This window comes from Populus euphratica, unplaced genomic scaffold, assembly GCF_000495115.2.
Source record: "Populus euphratica unplaced genomic scaffold, PopEup_1.0 scaffold176.1, whole genome shotgun sequence".
Taxonomy (NCBI): domain Eukaryota; kingdom Viridiplantae; phylum Streptophyta; class Magnoliopsida; order Malpighiales; family Salicaceae; genus Populus; species Populus euphratica.
The window spans coordinates 264,148-291,806 of record NW_011500058.1 but is presented as its reverse complement, the minus strand read 5'-3'; the positions used below and the strand labels follow the sequence as shown (position 1 = coordinate 291,806).

Below are 27,659 nucleotides of genomic sequence, written 5' to 3'. Positions count from 1 at the left end.
TTTCAATATTGATTCACTTGATCGAGGTTTAATAATAACAACAACAAATAATTACCTATGATTTCTTTTAATCTTTTTATTCAACCCGCAATGTAACAAGTTGATATACCATGTATCTATACATACTAAGCCATAAATTCCATCCAACAAATAGGCTTGAAGTCCTCCAAAACTCCCAACTCCAAGGGGCTCAGTGCTGTCGAGGCTACAAATTAAAAGGCAAGAACTTGAACAGACCTGGGTATGAATATTCAATGACTACACATGAGTATCCACTGGATATTAACGGATATCTAAAACCTGATCGATTTATGCCCTCTAAAATTCGGGTCGAATAAAAAATGTAAAAAGGGATTCGGATATGAAAATTATAATGCTCGATACATGGCTACCCATTCCTATCCCTACAAACATCCAAGCTAGTGTGAGGGATTGGTGTGAGGGATGGGCAATTATGTAAAACCATCAAGCAAAAAGTAGGAGTGGGTAACTAGGAGACAGACACTTTTGTCAGGTGAGATCAGATCAGGCGAGGCCAGATGTGGTTGTTAGTTTATTCATGCTAGTTCTAGAATCACTGATGATGATCAATGGCCAGCAATGCCCACTTGGAGAGAGGTTTGGTTCGTGGGCCATCCTGACGTCTTCCACGTGGCCCCATCATCCTCTCTCCACGTTCATTCTTTTCTTTTTGTTCTTTTTTTTTTATTATTAATTATGATGTTTTCCTAAAAAATAAAATTATTGTCAACAGATAATTACAATTTTATTCCAACCAGAGCAGCACTGGCTATAAAATTGCAAATTCAAGCACAGTTTAGGATTTCTATTCCCTTTTGAATTTTCCCATCATTTCATTAACCCTTCTTCTCCAATCTTCAATTCAAAGCTTTCATCTTTAGTTTCATGGATATAAAAAGGTATGTGCTTTTATCTTTATTATTATTCTTTTGAATATCTTCAATGATATCTCACTCTTTCTTTGGATTTGCTTAATTCGTTTAAATCTGTTCATGGATAGCAAAATTGAATCATGTTATCAAAAGGGTTATTTGAATTTAATGCAAGGTGTTATTTATTGTATTCAATTTTCCAGATTTTGGAGATGATACTGCTGGAATGATAGTTATTTGTTCTTGATCTTGATCTAGAGAAACCACCCTTTAGACCTCTGATTTATGGATTTGAAGAGTGAAAGTTGTGCACTTGAATCTGTTGAAGATAATGAATTGACCACCACCATCATCACAACCACAACCCCTGATGGTGCTTTAAGTCATAGAGATGGTGATGATGATGGTAACAGTAAGATTAAGGCTAATGGACCATGTTCAAATGGGATAGTTCATGAAACGGGCACTAGTGGTAATGGCAATGAGAATACGTTGCCTCATGATGGGGAAGTTCAGGGAGGTGTGGGAATTGAGCCAGTGGGGAATTCAGTGGATTCACTTCCTTTAATGGCCAATTCTCCGACCAGGGGGTCACCTCCTAATATGAAAGGATTTGGCTTAAAGAAATGGAGGCGAATTAGGAGAGATATTGTTAAGGATGCTAGTGCTGGTGTGGATAACAGTAAAGTTTTGAAACGAGTATCCTCTGATGCTGTGAATACAGCTAAACCAACAAATTTAACACTGGTTGAGGTCATGCAAAATAGTGAGGGTTCTGTTGGCTCTGCTAATTTATTTAGAAATGCGGCTCTTGGTGATGGGTTTGTGACCCACGGGTCTAATTTGGAATATAGATTTACGGTTGCATCTGCTTTCTCAGCTGGCACGGATTCTGAGAATAGTGAGGATCAGAGTAGCAGGTCCTCAACAGCAACTAGTGCTCCAAGGGTGAGGCATGACCTGCTTTCAGTGTCAGGGAATGCATGGGACAAGAATGGGGTGAAGTATTTGGGTGGGAAGAGTGGGGGTAGTTCAGCTCAACGGGTTCAACGAGGGAAGGGATGGGTGGAAAACAGTAAGAAGCCTAGAGGAGAAAGGGTCAAAATCGAGAAGGAAAACTCTCATTCCAGCATGGAATCTGACTCAAGAAGCTCCAACTTTGTCTTTGTGCAGGGTGATTTCTCTGTGACCAGTAACGGAAAGCAAAGTCGAAGGTCAATGAATTATGATGGAGAAAACAGTGATGAAGCTCATGCAGTTGAACAACAATTTAGTGGGGGAGTCCATACTAGTTATGGGCAGAAGAATGTTGGAGAAGTTGAAGATCTTTCAGAAAATGAATTAGCTGCAGAAGCATCTTGGACAGATAATGGAGAAAAAAGTGATAATCACCAAACGTCAGCAGATCAGGATCCATTTGTTGAATCTATACTTTCTCTCCAATCTGTGCAGAAAGCTCTTGAAAACGGTTGGTTTCACACAAACCTCCATTTTATTATGTGTCTTTACATAGGCCATTTGAGTGCTATCATATATTGTATTGTGGATTGCTAGTTGTATCATACATCATAATTTGTTTTTACTTTAGTTTTTTGGTTTTAGAGTCTGACAGCTCTTTGGAGATTTTCCTTTAAATACTTCTTGCAGATATTTGTCCTGCCTCTTCTCCTAATAGACACATACCTAATTTATAATTGTAAACAGTATTATTCAGTAATGTGATTGTCAAATGATTGAGTTGCATGGTTCTCAGAAGGAAGAGCAGTAGATCAGCTTCCATACTACCAATGGGGTATTTTAGTTATTTTAATGGACTTATTTCAATTTGAAGGTAGAAAGATGTATTTTCTAAGGCTAATTCTGTCCATGCCCTCTGTACCTGTTTCGCACTCAAAATTTTTTTTAGCAATCATGCTTGGTATAACTGCTTTGCATGAGAACATATGGTGAGCCAATCTTTTTCGTGATCTAGAATTTGATTATCATTGTGGCAAGGATGTAAATGCTGATCTAACACTTCAGGCTGTGTTCCAACTGTGTTTCTTTCTCCCTTTGTATGTGTTTTTCATTGGAACTTACATTTTCAATCTAAAACACAAACTTAAGCGTATTCTAATAACAACAATCATCTCACCTGCTGGATGCTTCTTTCTTGCCTTGTATGCAATTTTCAATTTGGGACTTGCATTTCAAATATTTTTTTTTAATAGTAGCGAGGTGGTGGGTTATCCAACTTTAGACTCGATTGGTCCCCCACCAGCCCAGGCCCAGAGCCCTCCCTGCAAGGGATGGGCCTGACCGAGTATAGGCCTTAAGGCTTGCAGCAAGTGGTCAACATTGGGCCTTGCTGTTGGTGGGAGTTGAACCCATACTGCTATTGTTTGTTTAAACTCTACTCACCTTTTTAATCTAAGAAAGCAGATGTGAGGTGATTCCATTAAAAACAATTAATCTCCCTTTTATGCAATCAAGGATTTTCCCATCTGGCAGCCAACAGTGTTGCCTGGAAACAAGCTATGGGCTTGAGTTACTTAGTTATCGTTTTGAAGTGGAATTGGTTCCTGGTGTTTACTTATCGCACACCTGTTGATACCTATGGTGTAGCATTTGTCTTTCTGTTTATTTTAATGATGGCATTGTTGCATCAGATTGATTTGTTATGGATGAAGACCTTGTGTCCATTTTCTGCAAGATAAAATGGGATGGTAGCATATTAGCATAATCAACTGAGTTATTTATTCTCTTCCAGAGGTTCAAAAATTGGGGGAGATTGGGAAGGTTAGCACTGTAGTAGAAGATTCCTCCTCGGCTAATCCAGAAATCCACAAATCAAGCTTGCCTAACCAGTTTGATTCTGAAAGTATCAAAGAATCAAATTCCTTGGAGTTCCGAGCATTGAGCTTAACACAGACTGTGCAGTACTTGGAGAGCAGACTGGAGGAGGCAAAGGCTATGCTCAAGGTGAAGGAGTTGAGGGTTGCTGAACTGGAAGCCACCTTGAATGGCGACAGGTCACCAAAAGAAGAATCAGCGAGTACTACAGAGTTGCAGCAAGAGAAATCTAGAGAGTTTGAGAACAAGCTGGAGGGACTATTCAAGCAAAAGATCGAGGCTGAGATCGAGCATTTAGCGCTAACGAATCTACAGATGTTGGGAGTTGCTGCAGGTGATCAAATCACCCTATTTGAGGAACAAGAGGCTTTGGCCGGTGAGCAAGTGCAGATGCTGAATAAGCTAGGAGAAGCAGATAACAAGGCTGCATCTTTAAAGAAACAAGCGGAGGAGTTGGAAAAATATTGTGGGGATGTTTTAGGGACTGAAGAGGTGTTTAAGATGCAGAACAAAGTATGTAAGATGACTGCACGTTTTCTCATTCAGTTGATTTTGCTCATCTTGGTTTTTTGGCTATTAGTGCTGCGGTTATCGCCCTATTCTGGGGTGGTTGTCCCCACTTAAAGTAACACAGTAGGTCTTTTTTCTATGTATTCTCAGCTTTTCTTAGCAAAGATTGAGTATCATCTAGGGAATGGGATTGTAGTTGTAACAAAGTTTTCAAGTTTCATTGCACGCTTGTAATTCATTTCTTCTAGTATTACTGTTGAGTAAAGCTTTTGAGATGACTGGACTATTATTTTGTTGCTCCTCTCTTTATATGGCAACGCCTTTTTTTTTTTTGTTTAGTTGAAACTCAGATTGTATTCAGATTACTCTTATATAAGCAGGCTTGTATGATGGATAAAAAATTTTATTTATGATCGTTAGTGGAAAATTTCAAATTAATCATGGTACGATACATTGTAATTCCTGAAACTTAATTTGAGATCATAATGAATCTCCTTCCGCCCTAATTGTTTGAGATTGATCACTTGTGTGCTTTGATGCATCTGCATTTGTTTCCTATAATTTTTCTTTTCATCACCTTTCTCAGTACTTACCCTAATATTTGGATGATTTTCAAATGAAAGGAAGAAAGAAGAGGAAGAAGAAGAGAGGAGAAGAAGAAGAAAAGGAGTTGAAGAAGAGAAGAGAAAGGGAAAGGGTGGAGAAAATACTTAAAAATAAAAATACCAACAACAAGGTTTGTAGCTCATTAAAATAAAATATTTAATAATAACATAAATCAAGTTTAAATAATTAATCCAAATAAAATCCAATCTTGATGATAATGGGTTGAACTATTTTTCATGATCATTGATCATGCATAAATAGTGATAAACAAATATAAAAAAGTTAATTATATCAAAATTAAAATTTTAAAACTTAAGATGAATTTGAACCTGGGTTGCGTTGGGTTGAGTTGGGTTAAAGCAAACACTAGCTAGAAATTTAACCCAACAAAAACCAATCCACACTGTGGAAGTGGATGAGATCCAATTGTTTTTTTATAAGAAAAACATCACTGCTGGGATGGTAAATTAAATTCACTTACTGACAAACAAAGCAACAAGGACAAAGAACGTAATCTCTCCATAGTCCTGCGTGCCCCAGTACTTTTTCAGCCCTACTAGTTGCAAAGAAGAACAGAAATAATCTAAGCCACGCGCAAAAGACTTCAAGGGAAGCCATACCGGTTTTGTTTCCTCTCTTTGATTTAGTGTATTAACATAAGGTTGTAAGATTGGTTATTGCTTTTGCTGCTGAACTAAGAAGAATTTTCAAATTTATAGGAACTGACTAGTTTGTGTCTGCTACTTGGTATAAAAAGCAGAAAGTAAAACGTAGGGAAAAAAGAGTTTGATTCTTGAAGAATTTTCAACAAGTGTTTGCCACTTGGTACGTTAAGATGATCTTCAAGCAATTGGCCAGGTATCAAGTTAAATCCTTGATGGGTTTTTCTTGAAATGCGCTTGATAGCACTTGGTGATTTATTATCTGCAAAATTCATTCGAACATGAAAGCAACCCGTGGTTTTAGAGAACAACTCATGATTGCACAGGCCAAGACCATCCAGATATCGGGGAATGCCTCTCTGCTCCTATCACTTCACAAGCTGCCTCTGGAGAGAAGATTCTCCATAACAATTCATGATGAGCTCTCTATTTATTGCAATCAATGAAATTATTAGTCCGTCTCTTGGGGGAAAAGTGCGTAATTAATTAATAAGAAACCTAGCTGGTAAAATTGACTGGTAAGATGCATCATATACACTCCAGTCATTCGTTCATAAATAAATATTAATGTGATTGAAGATTACAGTGATGATAAAATTATAAAAAAGTATAATAATGTTTTATTAGGCGTTGATAGGGTTGATTTAATTTTATAAGATATTTAATTTAAATTTTTATTTTATAAATACTGAAAAACTTAATGCATTTATTTTAAAAAATAAATATATTGTTAATTTAAAATTTATATTTTTATGATGTTTTGTTTTAAATATTTTAGAATTTATATTGGGTTTCTCTTTTAGATATTAAATTAAAAAAAAAATCAGTTTGATGTGTATAAATTTTTATGTAACAGCTAGTAGCATCTGTATGCTTGAAACAACGCATTGGAATTATACAACTACTTATTAAAAATAATATTTAAGTTTTTGAATCAAAATAAATATTTTAATAGTTAATCTTGATTCCAATAATCACATATATAAACCAACTTCACAATGAAACTATAGAATGACTATAAATAATATTTCAATTAACAATAACATTTAAAGTTTTTGAATCACATTGAATAATAGCTTAGTTCAGTTTAATCAACATTCGCAGCCAAAATCTACCGATAAATTTAAATTCTAAAATTTTTTAAAAAATAATGATAATGTTATTGACAATTTTAATTCCAAGCACCAAACTTTGATATTATAAATATTTATATCGAAGACTCACCACGAAGCCCACCATGAAACCGATCGATACCACAAATTATTTATAATTTTATAAAACCATTAAAAACCCACCTTTTATAAACCTTTTTAAGGGAGTAATTCTGGATAATTCTACACAAGGCAGACAATTCCAACATCTACACGTAACAGTCTCCCACCAGGTACGTGATAGTGATACATCTCGAGTGACTGTATCAGCTTTTGCATCCTTGAAAGTGTCTAGCCATGGCGATTTTGCAGGAGCGAGCTAGCTATCCTCCTGAGGAGAAGTTTGGTTTCAAACCCCGGCTTGAACAGGAGAAATACGCCATGCCTTGGATGATCCACATCTCAGGTCAAGCTCTGATGAGCACATTGAACTATTCATGCGGTCGAGAGCCCTCACAGCCCGGGCACAACGACGCCGTAGTTGCTTTCTTTTTGGGCGTAAAGCAGTGTCAAACGCATTAAGAAAATCTACGTCCAGTTCTAGTTTTTTTATCAGTTAAGGACAGCACATGCCATCTAATGAACAAAGATAAACACCAGTAGCCAATGGAGCCATGGTGGGAAAACATACAGATTAAGATAGCAACCGAGCAGTGTAACGATAAGGCTCAGCTCTTAGAACAGGCCAAAATCATATTATTCCAAGATTTGACAAGCCAGCCTAACACTTGTATAACTATAACTAAACCAACGTATGCATGGTATTCAGACCGCTAGTCTCAAAGTCTGATATATAAGGCTACTGTCAGAAAAAGAATCTAGTCCAGGCTAGCTGCACATTTGATTGCGAAGAGAAGCAAGCACATTCCAGTCAAAAATAGTTGACAGATCGAAGGTATTGAAATGTTGGGCAACTGCAGGATAAAAGAATGCAAAGACTGGAGAATTCCCTATAAACCATAGCATCTAAATGGAGAAGAATCATCACTTAGAAGAAAAAAATTTGATAGATCACAAGTTTATCTCCTTGAACCGGATTGACACCAGCAGCAAAGCAGAGAGGAAAACAGGAGGCAACCGCTACGTAAGCTGAATCTTAAGTATAGGAATTATAGCTAGGCAATAGTGCATAACATCCACAAGCACAAAGAAAATCACTACGCAATGAGTAATAACCATGAAGAACTCCTCCAAGTTCATAATGAAAGGAGAGGAGATGGAAAAAATAGGGGATGGAGAAGCAGGCACACGTAGAAGTGAGTAAAGATCTTCTCTAAAAGGAAAGCGCTAGACCACAGGCTAAATGAGTAGCACATAATCAACCAAAAAAAGGTAAAATAAAGCCAACATAAGTTCAGGATAAAAAAGAATTAATAAGTATTAATTGTATTAACAATCTAATGCAAGTGTAACACTAAGTTGACTGGGAATTTTTCAATCTCCAACGTCAATCCCCCTAAACTATGTGCATTAATAATCTAATGCCAGTGTAACACTAACTTAACTGAGACTGTTTTTGGACTCCAACATCATTTTCCCATAAACCCTCATCTGGAGCCATGTTCAAATCCAATGCACTACCAGGTTGAGGATCAAGGTGACTAACTTGTACACTAGATGGAGGATTGGAATGACTATCTGCCCCATTCGATGCCTCATGGCTGGATGCGGAGTTATTATTTTCCGTATCAGCAGTGGTGTGATGGCTATTATGTCCTTCATGCTTGTAAACCTTCTGAGCAGTGCCATGATAGCTCATATGTCCGCCGAGAGCTTGTCCACTTGGAAAACTTCTTTCGCACAGAATACACTTGTACTCTTTTCTAGGAGCATCACCAATTATAACGTTTTTGCCTCTCGAATCTTGATGAACCCCACTTACCAGATCCAATTTCCCTTCTTTTTCCCTCTCTCTCTTCCTATTGTGGGCGGCCAGGTGGCCGCCGAGACCTTGGAAGCTGTCAAAAACTAATCCACATTCCCTGCACACGTATGTTCTTTTTTGTCCCACTTTGAACTCCGAGGGCCTCTTTTCTCGCGTATAAGCAATGCTTTTCATTGGCTTCTTATTCAAGGAAAGTTGATGGGAAAACCTATCTTGGTACTTGGCTAATTCTTCCCTAATACCCTTCTGCTTGATATCACAGACTGAAGGCCACAATAGAAGGTTTAAGGCTGCAGCTTCAAGAATGTGATCTGCAAAACTCTTCTTTCTGGCTTGATTTAAAGCAGCAAATTTGAGCTTATTCTTTCTAGATCTTTTCTTCTTGCTATTTCCTGACCAACCCCGTGGGAGATACTCCCTCAAATCGACGGGCTCCACGGACCCTTTAGTACTACTCTCATCAACATCAACATGAAATTCAAACTCTGATTCTGATTCTGAAGAAGAGCAATCATGTACCCTCCAATCATCAGTATCTTCTCGATCCTTTTCATCTTCCTCCTTCTTGCAACATGTCCTTATATGGCCTCCCCATGATTTTCCACCAGGAAACACTTTGTTGCAAACTTTGCACGATTTAGACATGAAATTGCAGCTAGCATAAATTAAATCAGACCTGATTGTACAAAGGATATACAAAGTAGTAGGTATGATACACAACAACCCTGCAGTAACTTTAGGATTAGGTATATCCGAAGTTCGTTTCCGTATATACAAAGACTGGTGAGTTTGTGTCTATATATATTCGTGATTGGAAGCAAGCAAAAGAAAAGCAACCGACTTCGATTTCCTTCGTGTTTCTTGAGGAAAGTCATTAAATTTCAATCGTATAAAGATTTTCCTATATAACCCAAAACCCACAGAGAAAATTGTGGGCAGTCACGTTGTTTGAGACGACATCTTGTTTAATACGGCAGATAATTGATTACTCTTACTCCTTTATGTTTTCCCTCCTTTGAAAGAAGATTTCTTATTACATATAATGACGACAGTTCAGTCCAATCTGAACGAGGTTCGAACTTAGTAGAGTCCGAACAAACGTAGGATTAGAAGAACAGAACTTGCATCCTACGATCCTTCTGGTTCGAGTTCAAGAAAAATCTGAAGACAAAAAGATCAGGTTTTGGTTTGGGTATAAAAATTGCTTTACCCTATCCGAAACCAAGAAACCAACATGAAATTCTTTAAGTTTGAAAATTTTATATTTATGCCAACAATATATAAAGAAAATTTAGAGCCCCCCCCCCTCCAGCCAGAAGCATACCAGCAGCGGCAACAGCAGCCCGTCCTCCATTGATATGCTGAAGCTCTGCTGATGCAAACATCTAATAGCTAAAGACTACGACATTGTTACGCGCCTACTGCGAGTCAGATGAAGTAAAAAGAAAATGTTAAATCTGATTTAAGACGCAAATCTTAAAATCTCTCGTAATCCAATACCTTATTTAATTTAAGTTTTAAATTAAATTATTTAAAATTAAATTTAATTAAATTAATTAATTTTATAGATCAAAATATAATTTTAATAGTTAATAACTTAGTTTTTAATAAAAACTTTAAAATAATAATTTTTTTCATAAAAGCATTTGAGACAATAACAAATGAGATGATTTTATTCTCTAAACAAAACTTTTCATGTATTTCATTGAGTTTAATAAAATATTATATTTTTAAAAAATTATATATATATATATATGATAGAAATATATAATTATGAAATTGAACACCAATCTAAAAATAAAAATTTATTTGAGATAGTGATAACCTTAAAAAACAATAAATAAATAAATTATATAATTAATTTCCCAACTAATCTAATAATAAAGAATAAAATCAAGAAAAAACTATTAAAAATAATAAATAAATAAAAACATGATGAACTCATCAAACATGTAAATCACGTAACCCGAACTAGCACGTTAAACATGTTGATCGGGCTATGAATTCCAGTAGAATTACAAGAAAAAATTTCAAAACTATTTTTATTTAACTTCATGATAGAAAAATATAAAATCACAAAATAAAATACCAACCTAATACTAAAATATTGTAAAAAACAATAAGTGACAATTGAAGATAAAAATATTTAATATCGCAACATGAGTAATTTACCTTATTATGTGTAATAAATTTTTCTATCAAAATAAATTTATAAAAGAAAAAATATAAAATTTGTAATAGAAACCAACATGCACATAAAATATATTGAATTAAAAAAATACAAGGGAGCACATATGAAAAATATTATAAAAAATTAATATTTTTAAAAAAATTAATTTGTATAAAATTAAGAAAAAAATCACAGATGAATCATATTTATCTTTTTAAAAACTAAAAAAAATCAATATTATTAAAAACAAAAATTATCGCAAACTAATTAAAACATCAACCCACAATTTATTTGGAAAAAAATTCAATTAATGCATTACTTTTTTAAAAAAAATTAAAAAAAAATCAAGTCAAGCCAAGCACCTGGCCTAATCAAGCAACGACTCGCGCTTACGTCTATATTTTTTTAAGTTTAATGGGGCAAACAACACATCATCCGCCCCATGCATCAGGAAAAAAAAATTAATGTATCACCTGCATCAACATCATTTATTCATTCCTAGAATGCGACCACCATGGTGGCTAGAAAAACATGGTCCTTTGTTTTTTATTTAAAAATTTATTTTCATCCTATTTTTTTCAAAACACTTAGGAAACACCATAAATACCTTGTTAAATCAATTCATAGCCATGAAAAACATAAATAACCACCCTAAAACTCGAAATCCACTCAAAAAAAGAATTTTCTAAAATCATATATGATTTTTTAGGTGTTTTCAAAGTTAAAAAAAAAAAACTTAATCTTAACTCTTCTCATTATAAAGAACCATTTAACATAAAAATAATCATTTTGATGGCTAAGTTCGTCATCAATAAACATTTTTTTTCTCTAAGTTAGAATTTGATGACCTACTCTCTTTCCTCCAACTAAAAACAAACAGGACAGAAAAATAAATAAAATAAAATTTGATATTAAAATTTAATTTTATAAAATTTAAGAGACTAATTACCTAATAGATAAAAAATAATGGGCTATAATTTGATTTGAAAAGGGCTTGATAGTGCAAACAAAAAAGTTCAATAACTAAATTAAAAATTTATATAATTTATACTAATATAATATATAATAAAATATGAAGGTGAACGGTGTTTTTGCGAACAGGAGAAACACCAAAAGTTTTAGTTTTATGTATAATATTATTTTTGTTGGAGGTGTAGAACATATAATTGAGTAAAACTCGATAAGGTGTGGAACATATAATTGAGGTCTGCAAAATCCATGTATACATACAACTTATTCATCTCAGAATTTGGAACTTTTTGTTGAGATGGATATGTTGGTTTGCACAACTCTTCAGTGCTTGATTTCCGTGACGCCAACCTTCCGCAAGCTATCACTATAGCAGAACTTGGGTGTTCTTCATGACCGAACACTTCGTTTTATTCGTGGTTACTCAGATCACAAGCTTGATCTAGAAAAGGTGCTCTCAAATGGGCTCATCACCACTATGAATTTCTATTTTACAGAGTGATCTTCCAGGAAATGATTTTTACACGTTTTCCATTCTTTTTTATGCATACCTTACAGATATCCAAATTCCGTAATGATCACAAGCTTGATTCACATTGCTTCCTCTTCTTTTGATTCCTTTTATGCTCAAAACATAGAGAATTTGGGAGTAAATAAATCCAAATTGATTGGTTTCTTGGCTACATATCAGGACACATATTTGCGAAGGAGCTTGCACATGCATGAGAAAAACATTTAAAGAGTCAAAACATGGGCACAAGGGGATGGTAAAAATCACGAACGTCTGAAGGTCAGGGACTTCGCTAGATTTTTCTCCTTGCAAGAGTCAGCTTTTACAAGGAGAACGCCAGTGGTGTTGATCCTATAAACTCCCACATGGGGAAGGGAAGAAGGAATCATAATTTACCAAGACTCGACTCATAAAATGACGGTATAAGCATAACATTAACTGATTACAAGTCTACTTGCTCTAAATTCCTTGTGATAATAAACCTCTAACATGGATGCTCCTAAATGCAAAAGTCAGTAATATTTGTAGACTACAAAACAGAACCACTAACTATAGCATCAACCACAACACAACAGAACTACAAAAGAAAATAGAAGAATGTACTAGCGCCTAGATGCGTATGTAAGCTATTGAGCATATGAAGATCTGTACTCCAACATTTCATTCCTGTATTTCTCCTTGTCCCTCGAACCTTTCTCCTGATAAACCTGCATCACAAGAAGAGTAAGTGGAGGACTGAGAATAATTGCAAAACCCAAAAATTAAGATTGAAGATATAAACAATTTTGCTTACCTGCTTTTCTGCCTCCGTGAGGTTGTTCCATAAGAGCCCAATCTTCTTGCTAATGACTTTCTCTTGCCCATGGTGTAGGGGCTTTAGCTGGGCATAATGTTCAGTAAAGAAAAAATTGTAGCCACTCCTGTTGGACTTGGGCTGAGAAGGATCACGTAAGGCTAACCGCGATCTCTTCCGGCGCCGGCGAGGAGGCAAATCTGAAGAACGAGAATCCTGAGACTCATGAAATGTATGAGGAATATGGTATAGGACACCTTTAAGCTGATTAGTGCCCAGGTTCACAGTAACCAGATATCCGTTATCAAATTTGCCATCAATGATTCCACTCACTGAACAACCAATCTGCAATTGTTGACTACCTGAGATTGAAAAGGGTCATCACTCTACATGCTGCAGCTATAGATGTTATTAGAGTCAGCATTCAAAGTCAGAAAATATTCAGCACACAAACAAGGAGGAGAAGGTACCATTGATGCAAAATTTAAAGTAGCATACAAGTTTCCAAAGCAAGATGACAAATAGGAAATAAAATTTCAGTAGTGTTTTTTTCGTAATTTTCATCAAGTATACTATAGCAAAAGCAAACTGCACACTTGTCACAATCACTGAAGAGATAGTTCACTAAGGGACAAGTAATTCAACACATTCACATCTCTCAACCAGTAATGATGGATCTATTCAGCTGCTCAAATTTAGCAAATTGCTTCACGGTGCCTATTGCCCCTTCATAGGCAATTCTCAGAGTTGAGCAAAATGTGGAATTAGGATGCTCCAAAAGTACAAGAGAGAATCCAACAACACATCCAGCGGGAAAAAAAATTGATAATTGAAAATTGAAAATTGAAAATGAGTTATCAGCTGAGCCATAAACCTAAAGATGTAAAGTTTTCAACTACTAGTAGACATCCAGCATTGCTATAGTCAAAAGCTATAGACCTTTCCGGAAGATTATCCATACTGAAGGCCACAATACAATCAATTATACTGCCATTTTTGTTGCTTGTTTCTCTTCAAAAAGCTCCAATTGAAAAATATACTACTCTGGGTCCATTGAAATCACAAAAAGAAATAAAAAAATTAAGCAAAAGAAGATCCAACCCAGAATTTAAGATAGGACAATATATCTACACCATCACATTGACAGCAGTAATGGACACATTCCCTTACTAGAAAACTGGTTTGCGATGGCACCTTCTTCTAGGGTTGCAGATCCATTAACAAGGCTCCTCCCATTCATTGCATCTGTGAGAACAGAATGCCAAAAGTATATATTGGGTAATTTTGAAAAAAAAGGAAAGAGAACACAACAAGAATATGATCACAATTACCAGTCCCTGAAACTAAAGGAATTTGTTTGTTGAAGTGGTAAACCTGCTCGAAATGATAGAGTAATGATAGATAATGCTTCCTTAAGACAAATGATGCACTGGTAATTGTCGTTGGGAAATTGAAGGCTGTAATCACTTCCTTCCACTTACGATCTGTAATGACCTGTAACCATTTCAAGAGAAATTAAAACCAGAAAAAGAAGAAGAATAAGAATGCCCTTGAAAGAATTTTACGGTACTTCCCACAAAACTTAAAATGACTCCAAATACACTAATAAGTTCCACATTTCTGTGAGGTTTGCACAATAAATTATTCAGGCAAGTCATTTCACCAGAAAACTCACACTTAATGCTATCCTTCATTCAATTGTGAGAAGATGAGGTGAAACAGAATATAAGAAGGGCAGCATACTTTGTAACAGTTTTACATTTGCAAAAAGCTCCTAGACAGAAGATAAAGAAATTAATAACTCATACCTTCTCAATGCCACCACGAGATGTGACCTCCACAAAAAGATGGTGAAGATCAAGAGCCTTTCCTCCCACAGTAGGAACCCTATTCATTAACAAAATTTACATCAAAGATTGTTAATCATACCTCCATCCATAGTTTCTTCTTTTAAGAAAGCCATTGATGTTTCAATTTTAATCCAGTTGCGCATTAAAATAGACAAGCAATAGAAAATCCTCAAGGAGATAGAATTAAGTGGATGGGGGAAAAGATTATACAGTTTGCTACTTAAAATAAGATTGAATCTAGACTGAGAGAATACTATTGAAGCCAAAACCTAACAACATATAGTCAATAAATCAGTCATAAGGTCCACTTATAAGCAATTGCCTTTGGAAGGTTGAAGTATTTACGTAAATCTACTCTCTTTTTTCCCTCTAGTAACCAATTAAGGTGTTGTTCTTTAGTTCTTTTGATAATGATAAATTTCATTGCTTTTTTTTTCATTTCATTTCATTACTTGCATCTCAACAGTCTTTGGAGATCATCAGGGTACCAAAATAAATTACCATAACCACATTCATTAAGAATTGATCAAATACAAGAAAATAAAGCAAGTCTTTTATGAAATATCAAAGAAGTCTACAAGTCATAAAACACAAAAGGTAAGGTAGAAAAACCCTAGTTCACATTGCATCTTAAAGTTAGTGCTCAAGGAGTAATTCAAATCTTGGAAACATAAAAATCTAGGAGAAAGCAACAAACATTTTAGCTCGACCATTTTAGTTGAAGTTGGGAAACTAGAAAAACATACAAATATGCGTCTCTCCACATTGAGGGGTGAAGTTAACCCCAAAAGGCGCTAGAATATTTTCACAACCAAACATGAAAAAATCTAATAGCCAGAAAAAAAAAAAGAAGAAAGAAGAAAGAAAAAAAGAAGAAGCAAATATAGCAACTAAAGGAAGCTAGATCATTACAATATAAAGACATAATTCATGAGATAAACCCCAAAAAAAAACACTTGAAATACAAAGAATCCATCAAATAAGATGGACCCAGATAACAACAACATAAAAAAATAAAGTATGTTAAAGGGTTTGCGGGAAAACCAACTTACATGAATTTGGTGCCAAAGGATTCATGAAAAGCTTTGAGCTTTTCCCAAAAAAGGTCTGAACTTAGAGCAATATCTTCATACTTGGCTGTAGCTGGAGGATAGGACCTGAAAGATTGGCCATTTATGCTCTCACTGTGTAATTCTTGTTGCTGAGGTGAAATAACAGTAGCAGTTGGGTCAAGAGTAGACATTTTTGTTTTGGGTAGACCAAAAAAAAGGATATAAGTAGACTAATAGATATTTTAATTTTGCCCTTTTACTTTTACAAGACAAGAACACATACAGAAAGACTTCAGTTAGCCCTATAGATATGAAGATGTAAGAGAAAAAAATAAGATTTTTATAAGATTAGAAGAGCATGAAAATCCCAGAAACATCTTGTGAGGTAAATAAAAGAAGACGGGAGGATTAGAATTAGATCAAAAGCTACTATAAATGGTTGTACTTGCAACTTCAAACTTGCAAATTGAAAGGTTATCATGGTAATTGTATTTCACTTGGTTTGATAGGCTAATAATAGAAAATTAGAGCCCTCTCTTTGAGGAAGGTTGTAATTAAGGGAGGGGAGTTGTAAGTGATGAGGATGTAAAGAGTAAAGACAATTGGACAAGAATTTCAAAATTTAAAACTTTTTTATATTTTTACAATGCTTTACTTTATCCTATTTTCAGAGATTTTTTTTCTATTTCAACTATGAATATTTGACCATGAATCTCATTCAACAAGGAAAATAATCTTCAAGAGAAAATTATAAAAAAATCCTACTAAAAGAGGGGTCAAGTGGTGTGTATCTTGTTTTTACTTTCCATATAAATACAATATAATATCACAATATTAAACTCTAATTATGTTAATAATAATTTTTTATGTAATTTTCCTGAATGAATTGATTGATTAAGTATACTTAGCAATTTCTTTTTTCTTTATATAGTATGTGTTTCGAGTGCTAATTGTATGGTTGTTGTTGTGTGCAATGAGGCCTTCACTCTTGGCTTCTCCGCAAATATATTCATTTTCTACAAGTGCAAATATCTTTAGAAAATAATTCCAAAAGGGTGGTGAAAAATATGTATTACAATTTGCAATTTGGTTTTATTTCTTTTAGTAAAATGCCAAAAGTTTTGCTTGCTTGTTTCTCTTTTCCCCTTTGTGTAATAAAGAAATGGAGCACTAGGAAACCAGCATTGGAGCAAGGGCAGCCTAGCATGCACCCCTCTTTAATCGTCAAAATTGATGCTATAATTTTGAACCCCCAAAGTTTTATTTGGAACTCACAGACCTGAAGGCTGCTGGAATGCATTGAAATTCTGTATTTCGCAAATTCGATGCGTTGGAATGTGTTCTTTGGGACTCATGCCCTTCTAGCTGGTTGTAATTCCAGCAAGGCACAACCCAATTCATCAATCACCAGAATTTGTGGCTGAAGCGCCCCTCTGCTCCAAAAAATTGTTAAGAGTGCAAGACATTTTGGTGCTTCAATAGAACATCACAACGCAAGGTAAGTGAAGATTACACATAAAGAGGATCATGCAAACCTTTTGAGAGAGAAAAAAAAGTGAAAACCAAAAGGAGAAAAAAGAAGCCTCTCTAATAAACCACTACCACTATACAAGGTTTACGCAAGTGAAGCACAATCGATTAAAGAAATGGTGATATGATCTAAAAGCAACATGGGAAGCTGGGGTCCCAGTCATAGCCATTGCTGGCTGTGGCTAAGATGTAGTAGGCAACAATATGGCCAATGGATCCCCAAGCAAGAACATCAACAATGTTGAAACCAACTGGATCATTTGATTTCAGGAGGCTAACATATTCCTTGGCACGCTCATCTCCTGCCTCAAAGTGAGTCAAACCATTCTGTTCAGGCACTTGTTTTGCCACGTTCTCCCTTTGGAAGTTAAAGAACACAAACCTTCCCAAAAAGAGTGATACCCCTGTGCTCAAGCTTATGACCAATGATGGGCTAAGCTCTGCTTTCACAGCTAAGCTCCTTTTTGGTGCAGTGAGGGTGATCTTGGAGAGGGAGGTGGTTTTGGCCTTGGTGAGGGGTCTAAGGCCTTGGAATGAGATGTTGGATGGGGTGAGGTTGTGGTGGTGCTTTTGGATGGTGGGTGTGGAAAGCAAGCTAGAGGTTGCCATTGCTGGTGCCTGCCTTGTGAGTTGAAGATAGGTCTGGAGATGATGAGATTGTGCTTTGGTTCATAAAGATCATATATCCCGCTAGTGGTGGTGTAAAGGGGGATTAGTGTTGTGAGGATGGAAGTGATAGGGGAAAGATTTTGGTGTGTGAGATGGCCATGCTTCATTGGTTCTTTGTGGATTAGAGATTTTGGCCCTAAATGGTGACCATGGAATTTGCATGGTCACCCTTTAGGGCCAAAAATCTATTTAATTTTGTTTGCTTTACAGCTCTATTTATTTTTATTTTGTCAGTCAAAGGTAATCATAAAGGATTCGGATTTCCTCAAGAAGCAAAAATAACAATGAGGTCGGTTGCTTTTTCTTGTAAATAGATGACCCCTACTCCTTTCAATTATCAGTTTTTGTCAGCCCTGAAAATAATCCCACCATCAACCTTCGAAATTTGCTTTTGGCTGATCATCTTGAACAACGATAATACTACATGGTACCTAAGGCTCCTAAATCAGTCAAGAAACATATGAAGACATATTGCTACGAGAAGTAATTAACATGCATGTTTATACTGAATCAGAATCAAAAATTAGATTTCTTGATGATGGAACTGGGTTTAATAATTGGTCAGCAGCAGATGCTATCCATTCAAATCAGAGTCTTCCAGAGGGCGGGTCCAAAACCAGTGATAGATCATCCGTGAAGGATTATGAAGTTGTGTTTGCTAATGAAGCTGTGACCTAGAACAGACTGGTCATGTGTATATGGTCCTCTTAAGGTATGGTAAATAAGCATGCAAGTTTTCATCAGGTATGCTCGAGAATCTCAAATAGTTAGAGCAAAAGGCAAATTGCAATGAGGTGGGGACTGGATGGGAAACAGATCAGAAAGACTGGATATCACGAGAAATAAGATTACATTGGACAGCAGATAGAAAAATTCATCTACCTGAAGAAGCAGAAGTTCAATTCCATGCTATTGTTCACACTGAATTATACGTTCTAGCCTTCTGTACATTCCCTCCTTTCTACACATCTTATAATAACCCAACAACAACGGTGGCACCAAGACTAATAGAACCACGAGAACCTAAAATTCCACAATAGTAATACAATATACATCTAAACCTCCTTCTACATTATATGGTTTTATTAGGTTCCTCAATTGCATCAAAGGAAAAAAACCATACCAACACACATTTCTTCAAACAAAGGAATCAAGGTATGAATAGTTCCGGCAACGGCCATACTCAAGGAGACTACCATATGTGCGATCCCACACTCCAATGTAAAGAGCCTCTGTGTCAGGACTGAATGACACACCAGATATCTCGCCAAAGAAATCAATCTCCTGCTCCTTTTCATACCCATTTTTCACATCATAAACATGCACAAAATCTGCAGGCTCAGCCATTGACATATATTGACCATCAGATGTGTATCGAATTGACCGAATTGCACCGAGATTGCCCTTCAAAACAGCAAGTGATTTCGACAGGTTCCGAACATCCCAAATGCGGCATGTTTTGTCCTGGTTCCCAGTAGCAAAAGTGACCCCATCAGGATGCCATGCTGATGCAAACGAGAAATCCAGATGCCCAGACAAGGATGTCACTGTCTGTAAGCAATCAAAATTCAAGTCATCACATATACTCCTCTGTAAAATTCATATTTGTAAAGTTGATGGCAAGGAAAGACTACTACCTTCCCAGAAATGGAGTCCACCAACATACCATCTGAGCTGTCGCCAACAATTGTTAGAAGCTTTCCATCAGGACTAAGGGAAGTATGCTGCACACATGACAAAATACAAAACATGCAATAACCATCAAATGTTTATATTTCCAGTCAAGTAGTTAAAAACCTGGCCTCAGCCACCCCTACGGTCAAGTTAGGCAAGAACTAGGCCACCATGCCTTCCCCAGAAAAACATAACTCAAGAAAACAGTATTTATCCAATCAAGTAAAATGAACTCAAGATTGCAGAGACAATGAAAGAATTTGCTTATGTTTCACTTATCAGTGATAGACTGATAGTCCTCATACAACAAATTGTTAGCATGTCACCAAATTAATATAAAAAACCAACTGATTCCCTGAATGCTTGCATGTCACTCCTCAATTAGTGACTAACAAGTAACAAACAACCCACGAGGAGGCTAAAGATGCAACACTCAGGTAACAGTTGAAACCGTCCAAAAAGAGCAACAGTGGCAGAACCGGTTAAACTATGAAAACCTGACATTATATGTGCATTACCAATCTGCACATGTGGAAAACAAATTTTTGATTCATTACTAAGATTTGATCTCCTCTTTCTATAAGAGGAATCCAACCTTTTATCTGAAATGCCACAGATATCAAAATACACACCTGCATACGGTGAGAGAGATGAAACTATGGATGGCATGTTAGGGGGGTCTCATCAGTGCAAGAGTTCAAAGTATCGCAGTAGCTAACGGATTTCTAATACAAGAAATAACATGTTGAATTACCAAACTGGATATTGGTTACTCACGTTCACTGGCCAAGGAAAACGAAAATGCTTTGAGAGCTGGTATTTCTCCATATCAAAATCTCTAACTCCACAGTCATTGTTTGAAGCAATAAAGTGCACTGCACCACTGGCAATTAAAATAAAAAAGGTAGGTTATTTCTGCATTAAAAATGTTAATAGTCCAACATCAGCACAATGGAAAATATGTACCTAGGACTATCATAGATCTCAACAGCATTGGTGATAGCATTATCATCATAAGTTGTTCTGGAACAAAAGCTTACTCCAGGCCGATCTAGATGCTGCATTCCAATAAAAGCTTGATAATAAGCCTTTTTTTGTTACTACCAGAGAAATCATTAAATCAAATCTCAGAGGTGACATGATTATAGAAACAATTTATATTTCCAAGCAGCCAAAACAAGCAGAGAAAGTGCCAACACCCCATAAAAGTGACATTTATTTAACACTGGTCACCCATTTTATGAAATCTCTTTATTTCTTTCAAGAAAACGACTTGCAAAAGCAAGATCTTAAACTTACCTTGCAAATAAGCTCTCCCTGGAACCCTCCAGCAACTAGCAAATTATCTTTCACTGCTAGAGTACTAACTTGAGTTTGTGTGAATCCTTCCAACAGACTTCCAGGATGTTTCTAGAAAACAGAACAAATTGATCAATTTACCGGAAATCAAATCTGAATGCTAATCTGCACAAAGATGAGAGGAAGTAAAGCCAAAACTGACCTCAGTTGGTGCCACGTGTCCAGAAACATCAAGAACATCAGTCTTGCTGCAAGTTAAAGAAGACCAATGAATGACAGAGGAATCCGACATAAGGTAGACATCATGCTTTGTTGTAGCCCAAACCAAGTTCCTCAACTGCATCACGAAAAACCACAGATACATGTATGCAAGTCAATCAAACATCATAACCACTTCAAGCCTATCTGCACTCAATCATACATCTATTGATGTACCAGACTTTCCAGACTCCATGAATTGTCACAACATTTTTCTCTAGAAAAAACTGGCTTCTCCAACTAACCTGGAAATGAAGAATGGTAGATTTGACAGATCTGGAATTTCGTCTAAACTCATAATACATGCCCCCCTTTTTAGTAATTTTACAATCCTGCATCAAGAAAAGGAGAGTATAAAACTGCTGAAGTGACCTTGCTGATAGAGAGCACTCTTGGAACAGAGATGAAATAAGAATTCACCTTTTTTGAATCTTCCCCAGAGTGAGGTATATTCTCATAGTTCTTGTATTGTTCTAGCCTGGTTTGCCGGTATTTATCTCTAGTGATGCTAAGTCTCTCCCAAGGAATTCCTTGAATGTCTTTTCCATTTCTAGCATCAGAAGCAGATGTATCATCTACTTTATTATTCTGCAGCAGAACACAAAAATGCTTCAAATCCTAAATCAGACCAAACTTAAAGTGGCAAAAATTGTCCAGGATTGCCCACACAAATAATGCAGTAAAGAACACAAACCAGGTGGTCATATTCATCATTGTCAGAGTCTGAGCCCATCTCCCTAGCACGAAACTCTTCATCCATGTCATCATCTACATCTTCCATTTCATATTCATCTTCCATGTATTCAGCATCATCCCCTTGGTAATGGGACATATTTTTCTAACAAATTCCACCTACCCTGTAACATCAACTCAAGCCAATCAGTCAAGTATCAACAGAAGCTGATGTAACCATAGAGCAAAATTAACACGCAAACCAATTGCCAAATTTAAAATATTAAAATGGTTGGAGAAATAATAAAGCTATAGATTCAATCAATGTCTATAGCAATTAAAAGATTATAGGAATGACTGCATATAAGGACTACTGACAGCCAATCATAGTCAACTCATTTAGATACACGAAGAAGACATATCACAAATCAACAACAAAAACCATGAAAACAGAACATCCATACATATTTCACGATGATACACGGAAGAAACAGGTAAAAACAGTCATAGATTCAATAAACAAGTCAGTTCTCACTGCTCATATAAATAAAGAAGGTGCTTGAGGTGGAATCAAAATATGACGTAACGAATTACAATTGTGCACAACAAACACTGACCCAATGCAGAAAAACTAATTCATCATGACAAAACAATCAACACCAAGAACAAGTAATCACAGAGTGACATCCAAGCATCATAAAACGAAAGGGACCATATCCATAGTATTTGTTTAGATTAACCTTTAATCATAAGCATTCAGTAAATTAATTAACAGCATTCCATCATATTACTCCAAATATCATCAAACTTTAAACAAAAATCGACCAAAAACCAATTCTAAATGTTCGCCGACAATAATTTAAAATTAATATAAAAAATCCAAAATCAGCTCATCATTTCTCAATTCCTAAACAACAAAACACTAAAAATTTCAAAACGAAACCATATTCACCAAAACCCCAATTGAATTTCAAAGTCACAAACTTTCAACAAATTGTAGGAAAATCAGGAGTAAAAATAAAACGCCATCTTAATTATGATTACAAATACAAAAAGGGATCGCAAAACTAGACCAGAGGAATCGATATAAAATCTAAAGTAGGAAACTTTTAACCCAAAAAAACTGAAAGAAAAAGAGGAATAATTTTGAACGAGTTTTGTACGTTATGGGGACCAAAATTGAGGAACCCTGAGATCGGGAGAAGAGAAATAGGAAATGAAAGAGAGAAATGGTACCTGCGGGTGAGAGTTGCAACTTTGAGGATTGGAGAAAGAGAGCTCCTTTCGTCGATCTAGAGAGGAAGTATAAAATATCAGAGCTAAATAATACTAATAATGGCATTATTAAATAATAGGAAAATGTTTTTATGTATATCTTATGGTAGATAGATAATAATTTGTTAGTTACCCCTTGGCCCCATCCCTTAATTATTATTAAATTATATATATATATATATATACACACACTACTTTTTTTATTTTGTTTACTTTTTTTAATAATATTAAATATGTATCTTTTATATTGGTTTGGTATGTTTAGAAAAAAATTAATAAAATCCTCTTGAATTAGTGGTTTCAAAATTATAAGATGATGTTATTGTTTAATAACACCATCTAGAGCTACTACTAATATAGTTTCATTATTCTTTTTTCTATTTGTATAATAAAAACAGTAATTAGTTATTTATTCAATAAGAAATATAAAAATAAATTTTATAGTGCAGCTGTGAAAAAAATAAATAAATATATTGGTAGAAATATATAAAGTGCATGCCTAACTCAATAGTAAAAAGCTTTGTTAAGAGAATAAGAGGCTATTACAAGACAAAAAATCTTAATAAAGAGAAATACAGAGCTAGAAACATGTAGCTCATGTTTATTTTCAAAAAAATTGTCTTTATTTATTCTAAAATGATTGTTTTATGAAGAATTAAGGAAATATGTTTACTAAATACAATTTTTTTTAAAATGAAAAACAAGGTATTTGTTTCACTTAAATTGAAAGTATTAAAAGAAATTATCATGAAATAATACTTAAACAAACAAAAATTTTATTTTTATCGTAAAGAATTTTTTTTAAAAATCATTTTAGTATTTTTCATTTTTTACAAAAAATGAAGAAATAGAAAATGCACCTTTTTAAGGAAATAATTTTCATTTCTAGTTTATAATGCATTTTCTTGAGCTTTTTATTTTTTTAAAAAAATTAAAAACTATTTTTTTCCATAAATAAACACAACTAAACATTTCTATTTCTATGTCCATTTTATAAATTTATTTTTATAAATGTTTCTTTTCCACTCCAAATCATTGTTGTTTGAAACTAATAGACTCGATTAGTCTGTGGTTGACTCGGAAAACCGAGACAAAACTCAACTATCAACCATTGCTTTTTTTAAAAAAAATTCTAATGATATTTTTTAAATTTATTAGTCTTCAAAAAAAAATTATCGACCCTCCCGTTACCAGATAATCGAGTTAGCTTGTCCTGTCATTGAAAGGATTAGTTCGTCTGCCCTTGCCAGCAGCCCAGCACGGCCAAGGAGGCCTACCGTGCATTCATAGCTTCAACAGGTCGTCTGATTCTAAAATCATGTTTCATTCGACTGAAATATGGCCGGCCCTCTTCAACACAACCAGAATAAGAGCAGGATGATAGCATGGCGACAAAGATGACTTTATTTAGATGTATCCCATCAGCAAGCATCTCATCAAACAGTTGAAAACATTTTTTTAGCTTGGCCATAGATAGCAGAAGCTGAAATCTTAACTCCCCGTGTTACAATGTCTCTCTGGGGCATTTTCTGAAATAGTTCATAAGCACAACACTCAATGCTGCCACACCTTGCATACATATCGATGAGAGCAGTACTGAGTTTAGTGCTCTTAAGAAATCCAGTTTTATCAATGTATGCCTGTATCCATCTTCCCTGATGCTAAGCTCCTAATTGTCCACAAGCAAAGAGCAAAGTCACTGCTTCATTTGGCAGGATATGTGAAACTATCGTATCTTGAAAAAGAGCTAATGCCTCAGCATGCATATCATTCTTTATATATCCTGTTATTAATGCACTCCAAGATGCTGCATCTTTTGCTGCTGTGTTATCAAACATTTTTCTGGCCTTGTCTACATGACCCTCGCTCAAGTAACCTGAAATCATGGCATTCTTAGGAAGCGTATTCTCTTCTGAGAATTCTCCAAGAACACCTTCTGCGCCATCTATGCTTCCTGAATTTGCGTACACAAGAATTAGGGAGCTATGGATGTGGGTATCTGGTACTATTCCTGCCTTAATTATCTGGCAATGCACATGTTTTTCTTCAAAAAGAGCTTTCAAATGGAAGCATGCTTCAAGGACAAAGGTTTGTAGTGTAGTTGTCTGGTAAAAGGTAGCCAGGTAGGAATTCATCATACAGTAACAAAGATTCATGAGGAAACTTACCCATTGTTAGGCGCTCTAAAACACGTCAGGAGAAGGTATTCTCTCAAGATCGAACAGCATAATAAATCTGCAACATTGTAACACAAGACTCGAGGAGCCTTCTATCACTCAAGGGATGACGACCAACAAACTGCGCATGTAATTATTTTACTTCCTTTTAAGTTGTGGCACCTTTGAAGTGAGATAATAGTAGCCGGTGTTCTAATTGAACAAGTGAGGAGTAGATTTCCCTCCATGAGAAGAGGAAAGATTGTTAGCGGAGAAGCGATGTGGTAGTTGCAATTGCTGATATTGAGGAGGCTATTTCAATTCCCACAGCTGCAACCAATGCTGCATGCAGCGAGTTAAGGATGGAGTTGTCTTCCACAACCGGCTCAAACTTGAAAATATCTCACAGATAGGCAAAGATGACAGTTGTTGCTGATATAAAATGGTTTTTTGATAAACATGGCATCATCTATTAATTGCCACGAACAAAATCAATGGATGAAAGTGATTCATACGAAGACAATACCATCTCAAGCACGCAGCATAAGGGCACGGGCAATCTTGGCATGAAAAGGGCAAGTTGATATCTGAAGAAACAAATTGGGGGAAACTTTGAATTTATAGATTGAAGTATTTTTAAGGGGAGGAATACATATTTTGATTCTTTTCTCCAGTATGCCCAAATAAACAATTTTAGAGGTAGCATCTACCGAATGCAATGAGAATTTTCTCTCTCCCAAGGTTGAAAGTAATTATTGGGGGGGGGGGGGGGGGGTGATAAAAAAGCATTTTTAAGGCCTTCAAAATAATTAAAATAACACCACTATGAAACCAACTAAAAGAATCAGCAACAAGGGAGGACCATGCATAATCTGACTCCCATTTTTGTCACTGGCCAGTTCTGATGGAGGTGGTGCAGGGCATTCAAGTCCCAGCTTCCCATCCTTACATTCATTGGCAAAAAGACCAGGAGGATATTTCCCATTAAGGTTAATGTAGCAGAACATGATTGATGCACATTCATTGGTCAAGTCATTAATCAAATCTACGTAAGGACAGGCAAACTCCTTAAATGATCCACAACAGCGACTGGGAGGATACTGAGGTCCTTTACATTGGCTTGTGATGATTGTGTAAAGTTTACAGGGCAAGCTGCAGCTAAAGCAAGACAATAAATTGCCATCAGCATGCTATCTAAAGCAGAATGATACAACCTATTAAAATCTGGAAAACAATTGTTGGCTTCTTTGGCAAGACTAGAACAACATTGTGTAACCTATGTTTCTCTAATTGTATAAAAAAACTGCAAAAACAAACCCTCAAGAAAACAAACACAATATGTTGCGTCTAAAAAGAACAAATCAACAATGGAGAATCATTGACATGCATTCAGAGATCAACAAAATATGCAGTTATCATTTGGATATATTGTGCTAGCTGATCATGACAGAACCAAACACAATGACCAGAATTGGGAAGGCGTGACCAGCTTGCAAGGTCATATTAACAGCTCTATTCGAGAATGATACAAATCATCTCCTCCCCTATGTAATTCCTTTGAACTTGACTTTCACTGTGTGATAGGTGGGTTCATGAGAGTAAAGAATCAATCAGCGAGAATTTGCAGACCACACTAATGTGACCATGAAGTTTCAGTCTTAAGGCTTCTAATGAACACTTTTGTGATCTTTTAACGTCTCTCATTGATCTGCTTGAATCCAGTCAACTGTAAACTTACAAAGTCATTCCTCTTACAAATCCCATCACCCCAATGCTTCTAGACTGCTAAATAGATTGAAACTAAGAACCAACCAAACAACAAGGATATTCTTCAAAATACTCAGTCCCGTTAGCTGTCACAAAATCTTATAATGTTTAATCTTCAAAATTTCCCAAGTGATTTTCTGACTTCACTAACACTGGACGCACCAGCACGTCCTTGAGGGAAAAACAAAAAAGGAAGAAGAGGAAAAATCCAAGTATGCTTCCAATCACCAAGCTTGCAAGTGTATATACTGTTTAATTGTTATCAAATAAATAAGAAGTAATATCTCCTCCAAATTCACAATGAAATGCATGCATGATGATTTGCAGAGGAAGATCTGCAACATTGAATACTTAAGTTGTTGCAGTAATGCAAAAGTAATCAAACTTGTGTAGGCACTTCAAAGAAATTAAAATAAGTCAAGCTGTGAAAGAGTAAAACAAACTATGGCTCGGAAATCCACAGTCGCTGTGTTGA

The 27,659-nt window shown here is 35.6% G+C and overlaps 5 protein-coding genes across 6 annotated transcripts; 1 reads left to right on the top strand and 4 right to left on the bottom strand.

Annotated features, from left to right (window-relative positions):
- The first annotated feature begins 744 nt into the window (after nucleotides 1-744).
- Nucleotides 745-4,584, top strand: LOC105107958 (WPP domain-interacting protein 2). Its single transcript, XM_011002076.1, has 3 exons — nucleotides 745-920; nucleotides 1,097-2,361; nucleotides 3,643-4,584. Exons 2-3 carry the CDS (start codon nucleotides 1,179-1,181, stop codon nucleotides 4,347-4,349), a joined length of 1,890 nt encoding a protein of 629 aa, XP_011000378.1. The 5' UTR covers nucleotides 745-920; nucleotides 1,097-1,178; the 3' UTR covers nucleotides 4,350-4,584.
- Nucleotides 4,585-8,149: 3,565 nt separating this feature from the next.
- LOC105107977 (zinc finger protein ZAT9-like) lies at nucleotides 8,150-9,184 on the bottom strand. The gene has a single exon (XM_011002103.1). It carries the CDS (start codon nucleotides 9,182-9,184, stop codon nucleotides 8,150-8,152), a length of 1,035 nt encoding a protein of 344 aa, XP_011000405.1.
- Nucleotides 9,185-12,576: 3,392 nt separating this feature from the next.
- LOC105107957 (high mobility group B protein 10) lies at nucleotides 12,577-16,439 on the bottom strand. 2 transcript variants are annotated; one of them, XM_011002074.1, is made up of 6 exons: nucleotides 15,885-16,439; nucleotides 14,791-14,869; nucleotides 14,314-14,476; nucleotides 14,153-14,227; nucleotides 12,983-13,344; nucleotides 12,577-12,896 (listed from the first exon to the last, which is right to left on the bottom strand). In XM_011002074.1, exons 1-6 carry the CDS (start codon nucleotides 16,073-16,075, stop codon nucleotides 12,816-12,818), a joined length of 951 nt encoding a protein of 316 aa, XP_011000376.1. In that variant the 5' UTR covers nucleotides 16,076-16,439; the 3' UTR covers nucleotides 12,577-12,815. The 2 variants fall into 2 exon arrangements, with proteins under 2 accessions (XP_011000376.1, XP_011000377.1); XM_011002075.1 differs by having other exon boundaries at nucleotides 14,177-14,227.
- Nucleotides 16,440-17,333: 894 nt separating this feature from the next.
- On the bottom strand, nucleotides 17,334-18,129 carry LOC105107955 (photosystem I reaction center subunit V, chloroplastic-like). The gene has a single exon (XM_011002072.1). The coding sequence runs from the start codon at nucleotides 18,021-18,023 to the stop codon at nucleotides 17,544-17,546; it is 480 nt and encodes a 159-aa protein (XP_011000374.1). The 5' UTR covers nucleotides 18,024-18,129; the 3' UTR covers nucleotides 17,334-17,543.
- Nucleotides 18,130-18,898: 769 nt separating this feature from the next.
- On the bottom strand, nucleotides 18,899-23,330 carry LOC105107956 (uncharacterized WD repeat-containing protein C2A9.03). The gene is made up of 10 exons (XM_011002073.1): nucleotides 23,223-23,330; nucleotides 22,009-22,171; nucleotides 21,735-21,902; nucleotides 21,560-21,646; nucleotides 21,259-21,393; nucleotides 21,057-21,167; nucleotides 20,724-20,815; nucleotides 20,535-20,640; nucleotides 19,721-19,807; nucleotides 18,899-19,634 (listed from the first exon to the last, which is right to left on the bottom strand). The coding sequence occupies exons 2-10, from the start codon at nucleotides 22,144-22,146 to the stop codon at nucleotides 19,221-19,223; spliced, it is 1,338 nt and encodes a 445-aa protein (XP_011000375.1). The 5' UTR covers nucleotides 22,147-22,171; nucleotides 23,223-23,330; the 3' UTR covers nucleotides 18,899-19,220.
- Between the last annotated feature and the right edge of the window lie 4,329 nt (nucleotides 23,331-27,659).

Excerpts from the sequence above, each read along its gene's own strand:
- LOC105107958 (XM_011002076.1), top strand. The coding sequence starts at position 1,179 with ATGGATTTGAAGAGTGAAAGTTGTGCACTTGAATCTGTTGAAGATAAT. Across the intron at positions 2,362-3,642 it reads GCAGAAAGCTCTTGAAAACG|AGGTTCAAAAATTGGGGGAG; the intron begins GTTGGTTTCACA and ends ATTCTCTTCCAG.
- LOC105107977 (XM_011002103.1), bottom strand. The coding sequence starts at position 9,184 with ATGTCTAAATCGTGCAAAGTTTGCAACAAAGTGTTTCCTGGTGGAAAA.
- LOC105107957 (XM_011002074.1), bottom strand. The coding sequence starts at position 16,075 with ATGTCTACTCTTGACCCAACTGCTACTGTTATTTCACCTCAGCAACAA. Across the intron at positions 14,477-14,790 it reads CTCGTGGTGGCATTGAGAAG|GTCATTACAGATCGTAAGTG; the intron begins GTATGAGTTATT and ends AAATGGTTACAG. Across the intron at positions 14,228-14,313 it reads TCCTTTAGTTTCAGGGACTG|ATGCAATGAATGGGAGGAGC; the intron begins GTAATTGTGATC and ends CTGTTCTCACAG.
- LOC105107955 (XM_011002072.1), bottom strand. The coding sequence starts at position 18,023 with ATGGCAACCTCTAGCTTGCTTTCCACACCCACCATCCAAAAGCACCAC.
- LOC105107956 (XM_011002073.1), bottom strand. The coding sequence starts at position 22,146 with ATGTCCCATTACCAAGGGGATGATGCTGAATACATGGAAGATGAATAT. Across the intron at positions 21,168-21,258 it reads GACACGTGGCACCAACTGAG|AAACATCCTGGAAGTCTGTT; the intron begins GTCAGTTTTGGC and ends TCTGTTTTCTAG. Across the intron at positions 19,635-19,720 it reads TGGACTCCATTTCTGGGAAG|ACAGTGACATCCTTGTCTGG; the intron begins GTAGTAGTCTTT and ends GATTGCTTACAG.